Source organism: Galeopterus variegatus, unplaced genomic scaffold, assembly GCF_000696425.1.
Source record: "Galeopterus variegatus unplaced genomic scaffold, G_variegatus-3.0.2 Scaffold8589, whole genome shotgun sequence".
Classification (NCBI taxonomy): domain Eukaryota; kingdom Metazoa; phylum Chordata; class Mammalia; order Dermoptera; family Cynocephalidae; genus Galeopterus; species Galeopterus variegatus.
In genome coordinates this window covers 56,544-64,036 of record NW_007734700.1, presented here as the reverse complement: position 1 = coordinate 64,036, position 7,493 = coordinate 56,544, and the positions used below count along the sequence as shown (strand labels likewise).

At 38.8% G+C, this 7,493-nt stretch overlaps 1 protein-coding gene across 1 annotated transcript in view; it reads left to right on the top strand.

Moving 5' to 3' along the window:
- The window catches only part of LOC103608579 (CWF19-like protein 2), a 64,568-nt gene that overhangs the window by 13,690 nt on the left and 43,385 nt on the right, over positions 1 to 7,493 (top strand). Inside the window, exon 2 of the mRNA XM_008592998.1 lies at positions 1,197 to 1,334. Within this exon, the coding sequence (XP_008591220.1) occupies positions 1,197 to 1,334 (138 nt within the window). The remainder of the gene's footprint in view (positions 1 to 1,196; positions 1,335 to 7,493) is intronic.

Genomic DNA, 7,493 nt, shown 5'->3' with positions numbered 1-7,493 from the left:
GTGGTAAGGTTGTTTAAGAGACATTGTAAGGGTGAATCACCCTGGAGGGAGGAGGCAGAAGCTCCCATTATGAAGAGGATTAGAGAGAGAGAGAGGGGGTATAAAAGGAGGATTGGAATGAGCCCTCCGGCTGGATGAGAAGGACGGAACTCAGAGGGCATCCCCAATGAGTCGTGCCGTTCCCAGGAGATGGGTTCAAGGATGAACCCAGGAAGGGAGGGGGTGTAGGTAGGCACCTAGACCCTCACTTCCCAGAGGCAACTGTGCCTGGAGCTGGAGGGACCTAGCGTGCTCGGGTTTTGGTGGACAGCGGGGGTCCAGGACCCAGTAGGAGGAAGGTTGGAGAGGAGTGAGAGAGAGAGGAATGGGAGGTTCAGCCTCCGGGGCCGGGAACGTGTCAATGCCGGGGCCGGGGGAATGTGATTAGGGTGAAGGTTTAAATAATCTACAAGCCTGACAAAAGGTAAAAGGGGCTTTCCTAACGGATGAGCCGGTAGTGGATGAAGGAAGCCAGCATCGGAGAAAATGGACGAGGGCGGACTGTCAGTCCTGGGGGGGTCGCGGAGGGGTCCAAGGAAGTCCGAGGAAGGAGTCCCCTGGCTCAGGGTGAACTCCTCCTGGGTTTCGTCACCAATGAAAGGACAGAGGACCCGAGCTGATAAGACGACAGGACCCGAGCTGACAGTTTGCCAGAGAAGTTCCACTTTATTCAAGGACTGTGCGTATATTTATAGGGAGCTGCGTTCCGGGTTTGGATAGGGGGTGGACGGGCGGTAGCTGATTGGATGGGGTTGGGCAGGAAGTGAGCCCTGACCTGTGACTGGTTGAGGTTTTTGGCACCGGTGGGCTTTTACTGCAGAGAAGAACCCGGAAGGGCGCCATATTGCCAGGGAGTGCGTTCCCCCTCCCCCTCCACTTGAGTGCCCACGGTGTTCTTACACACAGAATAGGGATAAACTGGAAGGAGAGGTCTTAATACATAGTGTAATTTTTCCATTTAATAGCCTGTTTATAGGTAATCCATTAAAAATACCTCAGGGCTGGCTCGTGAGCTCAGTTGGTTAGAGTGCAGTGTTATAACACCAAGGTCAAGGGTTTGGATCTCCTGTACCATCCAGCCGCCAATAGAAAACAAACAAAAAAAACCTTCAGAGACTCATATTTTCACTAAATTTATAATGTTCGTGTTGTCATAGGTTTCAACCCATATGGAAAAAGAAAGGACCAGATACTTTCATGATGATGATAATCTAAGCCTGAATGATTTAGTCAAAAATGAAAAGATGGGAGCAGCAGAAAACCAAAACAAACTTTTTATGAGAATGGCATCTAAGGTAAGATATATCCCTAGGATTCCTTTGAATTTGGGGAAGCTGGTTCTTTAATCTAACAATGATCTACTTTTTGGAGAGATTGGGTTCTCTCTAATCTTGGTTTACTTTATTAAATTTAATGCTTTGGAAGACATATTAGGAATGAAAGGATGGAGGACCCGAGCTGACAGAATGAAAGGACGACAGGACCCGAGCTGACAGTTCACCAGAGAAGTTCTGCTTTATTCAAGGACTGCGCGTATATTTATAGGGAGCTGTGTTCCGGGTTTGGACAGTGGGTGGACGGGGCGGTAGCTGATTGGATGGGGCTGGGCAGGAAGTGAGCCTTGACCTGTGACTGGTTGAGGTTTGGCGCCGGTGGGCTTTTACTGCGGAGAAGAACCCGGAAGGGCGCCATATTACCAGGGAGTGCCTTCCCCCTCTGCTTGAGTGCCCACGGTATCCCTACAAGGAACATGCATTTTGGAATTGATCTGATTTAGGAATATGCATTTGGGATTTTGTTTGTTTTTAAGCACAGGCTCTGGTTTATTTCTTTAATGTGTTCTATGAAGATATTACTTATATATTTCACCTACCATTTAAGAGAGAATTTTCGGCCAGAGGTTAATGATTGGCAGTGTGCTGCTAGTTAGGTTACCAATCTGTCTTGTCTTAATGGTCCTCTAATTCTTCGTAATTATGCCATGAAGAGATAGAAGAAAATATTTAGACTAATGTATTATGGATTATAGAGAATATATGTTGGAATGATTTTAAGTCTATTCAAATGAAAATATAAATACGTAATATATATAATTCATGTATACAGTATTTAAATCTTTATAGGTAGTGGGATGAATTTTTGTTTCAAATATCATTTTTGGTTCCAATCTCTGCCATTGTAATCCCTTCCAAACACTACTACTGAAATTTTTTTTACAAATGAGGCATTGTATTTAAACTTAGCTCTATAATAGGGTTTGGCTGACTGTGACTCCATGGAAAAAATTCAGCTCACTGCCTATATTTGCAAATAAAGTTTTATTGACGCACAATTACGCACATGTGTTTACATATTGTCGAAGGCTGTTTTTGCTCTGTAACGGCCAAATTGAATAGTTGTGACAGACAGTGTATACTCCACAAGAATACATATATTTACTGTCTGCCTCTTTACAGAAAAAAATTGCCACCCCTTGCTCTATAATAACAGTGATTATTTTTGGTAGTTTGTGTTTGAACTGGGTATCTGAAGGACAGGAATGGGAGGGAGACCTTTCATTGTATGCCTTTTCAGACTTATTCTTTTTTTTTTTTTTTTTTTTTAACTATGTGAGTAGATTACCTGATCAAAAAATTAACTTAATGAAAATTAATGTAACCAAGGTATCTTGTGTGTATATGTATGTGTTGGTGGAGGGTGGATGAAATACACTTGGATTTAAATAAAAATGGTCATTGTACCTGTCACTAAGAATTATATGAGATCTTACAATTTAGCTAATTAGAATAATTTTGCCTCTGTTTATTTGGGGGAAATGCTAGACATTTCTTAGGGTCTGGAAATTTCTTAGGGTCTGGAAAAAGGAGGAGGACATATTTTTATGAGTGTTTCCTTCTCAGAAATGGTTCCACTTTATATGGAAGTCTAAATTAAATAACAATCTTAATAATCTAGTCATAGTTCATTCAAGTTTATACACAAGAGAAAAATTCTTGTTAAAAATTGTAATGGGCATTTATTAATTAAACAATTGTTTTTGAACACCTAATTTGTGCCAGCTATCATTGTAGGTGTTGGGTACAGAGAAGCAATCAAGTCAAAGTTTGTGCCCTTAAGGAGCTTTTATTTCTAGTGGATGAGACACGTAATGAACAAATACATAATATAAAATATATAACATAAATGATGTATTATAAAATAGAAAATATTTTTGTGGAAAATAAAGCAAAGTAGAAAGGAGATGGGATTATATTTTCAATGGAGGATTGAGGGAAGACCTCTTTGTGGAGGTGATGTTTCAGCAGACTCTGAACAAAATGAGGGAGTTGAGGGGATCTGTGTGATTATATGGGGGAAGGATATTACAATAGAAGAAACAGCAAATGCAGAGGATCTGAAGCAGAGACAGTCTTGAAGAACATCAAGAGACAGTAGGAAGACAGGCAGATAGAGTAGAAGATGAGATGGGGGACACAGTAGGAGTCAGGTCACATAGAGTGTTACAGGCCATGGTGTGAGAACTTCTGCTTTTGTTTTACATGATGGAAGCCATTTGAAGGTTTTTAGTGGGGCCAAGTCATGATCTGGTTTATATTTTGACAGGATTTTTCTGGTTATTCTTTTGGAAGGTAATGTAGAGAGGCAACAGTGGAAGTGGGGAGATGACTCAGGAGGGTATTCCTTTAGTTCAGATAGAGCATTGGATTAGAGTAGTAACACAGATGACAAGTGTTAGGATTTGGAGCAATGCTGGTGCCATATATTGAAATGAGAAAAATTGGGAGGAACAAATTTTGCAAGGTGTAGAAGATTAAGAGTATTGTTATGGAAATGTGAAGTGTGAAATGCTCTTTAGACATTTACATGGTGGTATGGGGTGACTGTCCCTGGAATTATGGGTGATATTGGTTATTCCAAATAGATTTAGATGCTGTTAGCATTTAAATAGCAGTTAAAGCCATGGGATTTAAATTACTGATGAGGAGAGCCTGGAGACTGTGCCCTGGAGTGCTGTCTGGAAGAGGACAGAAAGTATTTAGCATATGAGACTGGGAAGGTACAGCTAGTGAGATGGGAGGAAAACTGAGGGTATGTTGTTTCAGAAGCCAGAGAAGACAGGAAAGATTGTTAGCTGTTTCTGAGACATCGAGTAAGATGTTTGAGGTTGAGTAAGATCTTTGAAGATGGGGAAATGACCATTGCGTTTGGCAGTGTGGAAGTTTCTGGTGACTGGTAAGTGTAGTTTTTGTGGTTTGGTAAGAAGAAAAGCCTAATTATATTGGGTTCAAGAATGAACGTGAGAGGAGTTGGCCTTAGAAAGGAGCCGATTACTGCCCACCACTTCTAACAGGAGGAAAGGCAGAGTTTCAGAATACAGATGCAGGTAGTTTTGTAAATTTGGTAGTAGAAAGATGAACGAGTTTTCTTCTTATTGCTTCTGTTAGCTTATTAAAGAAACTAAAGTTGTCAGCTGAGAGTGATGATGGAAAAGGGATGTTCAAGGTTTAAGAAGGTGTGAAATGGTGTTTGGGAGAAACTGTGAGTGATACAATGTAGGCTTGCTAGGTGGTCCGTCTGAGGTTTATGGTTATGTATTTTTCTTGTGCCACATTTTGACAGAGACGTGTTTCATTGAATCATGATACAATGACAATGACGTTTCATATTTTTCATATTTCACCACCATTGCTTATTACTTTAAGGGTACAAAGAATAGAGCATGTATATATAGGTTTTCTTTTGTTATTTGTATACTATGAAGTCTTGTACTAATACTTATATTGTATAGGATTGTTTTTAATATTAGCAGTACAGTCATGTGCTGTGTAATGATGGGTCATATGTGCTCATACTTGATGTAGCCTAAGTATACAGTGTTTATAAAGTCTATGATAGTGTATGTTAGTGTCCTATACCTTTACATTCACTCACCATTCACTCAGAGCAACTTTCAGTCCTGCAAGCTCCATTCATGGTAAGTGCCCTATATAGGTTTACCATTTTTTATCTTTTACAGTGTATTTTTACTGTACTTTTTCTGTTTAGACACACAAGTACTTACGATTGTGTGACAGTTGCCTGTGGTCTTCAATACAGGAATATGCTGTACAGGTTTGTAGCCCAGGAACAGTAGGTTATACCATGGGCTAAGTATACTCTAGGATGTTTGCACAATGACGAAATAATCTGTTGCGGGAGATAAAGGTTCTTGGATTTCCTGAGGGAGGAATACCATGGAGAATTTAACAATAACTCCAAGCTCATGTAGTGATGTCACACTCACACTCAAAGTTTATTGCAAAGTGAAAAGTACACACAAGAGAGAGTGAGGGCAACCTGGTGAGAGAGAAGCACCCTGTCATTATTCAGGGTCATGGGTTTTATATGTCATCTGGGGACTGAGATGGTGTTCTAACTTAACTAGGGGGAGGAATATTTAGTTTGGGTAGAGATTGGGGAAATCCTGGCTCAGGGGGCTGCTTCTCCTTTCGGTCATGTGTATTGCTGAGTTTGAAGAAAAGGGTCATGTGGCAATGGGGCCAATTTTCCCTTAAGTTTGCCCTTTTTGGTCTGGCGCCACATGTGAAGATTGTATAGTGGTCATTTGCATCTCTGTCCTTGTTAGTGCACATGTGTTGGGGTTTTTGTGATTTTTTTTTTCCTGTTCCGAAAACCGCAGAATTCTGGGGTTCTTTAATTTGATTGGTCAAGGGGTTTTCCTTTTTCCTCTCTCCTTATGGGCTCATTAACTACAAAACAAGGAGGTGGCTAATGTCTATTCAGCCTGAATATTCCTGGGTAGCCTACCTGATGTGGCTATGGACCCTGCCAAATGATGACACATTTATCAGATAGTATCTCTGTGGTTAAGCCATGCATGACTGTAATCGCATCTTTATTCGATCAGTTTCCCTGAACATTTTACATCTTTGATTTTTTTTTTTTAAATCCAAGTTCACTAATCTAGAACATTATAAAGCTAGAATACTATAAAAGTTTGCCAGTGGTATTTGGCCCTTAAAAATTTCATTCCCAGTCTATATTAATTTTGGCTTACAAAATAATGTCCCAATTTTATAAAATGACATGTTTTGGATTAAATAGTCCAATGAAACCATACTTATTAAATTTATTTATAAGAGGCTTCCTAGGATAGACAGTAGGTGCTCCATAAATGTTTCTTTCCCATCTTTTGTTCAATTTTTACACTATTTATAAATAAATGCTTGTTTCGTTTTTTTATGTGATTTAGATATTATCTTATAATTTCGGTGGAAATCAGCCAGAACTGATAGCACTAAATAAACCTTCAAACTAGACAAACTATTGAGTGTATAACTGTACACATTCAGTCCAGATTTTTAAAAAATTGTTGATGAATTTGTAGCAGTGTTATATTAACATTTTGATAAGGGTGTTATTTTTATTCAAGCAGATTGTTTTCTTTGTATTATTAAGTGGAGATTTAATTTGGTTGTAGCAGCTAAGGAAGTGCAGGAAGCTCCAACCCTTTTCTCTTCGTGCAATCAATTGTGTTAACTTTTCCTATCTTATTTTTTTTTTTTTTTGGCCTGATGATTGATATGTATGTGATAGCAGAAGAAAGAGGATGGACTTAAATTATATTAGGCAATTTCTCATAAAAAAGGACAAAGGTGTTTTTTTAAATATATTGAGCAATGCCAGACTTTACCTCTATGTGGTAGAGCTAATTGAGGTACAGGTTGCTATGGAAATGCTGATTTGGCATTGTGATTTAGTTCATCCTGCCTAATAATTAACCACAGCATAGTAGCAATTTGTTTTGTATGTTTAATAATTAAAAAGAAAGTATTTGGAGTATTGACCATTTCTGTAAATACTGTGCTTAATCTTTGCACTTTTAAAAGTTTATGAACTAAAGTATCTAAGTTAATGCATTTTTAGAGATAATAATATCGTTGGTATATAGTTTAGATACGTTAAATATTTTCATGAAGAGACCACAAATGCTTATTATTCTGTGTTCTTCTTCTTAGTTGGAAGTCATTTGTCTAGGATAAGGGTCCGCAAACTTTTTCTGGAAAGGACCAGATAGTAGATGTTTTTGGCTTTTTGTTGCAACTACCAGCTCTACTACTATGGTGCAATGAAGCGATAGACAATACATAAATGAATGGGCGTGATTATATTCTAGCAAAACTTTATTTATGAAAACAGGTGGCTGGCTTGTTTATTGTAGTTTATCAATACCTGGATTAGGGTATCTAAATAATATATATTTTCCTTCAAATATCTTTTAATCTGGGTACTTCCCTTACTTAGTAGTTCCCCTGAAGATGGATCTTAGATCTTGGGAAAAGTAGCCATCAGAAATAGTTGATGTAGAAGAAGAATCTATTTAGTTGTTTATTTAGTCAGCAAATGTTAATTGGTCTCATTTAGTCTGTGAGGTGATGTACTGGGGATACTCT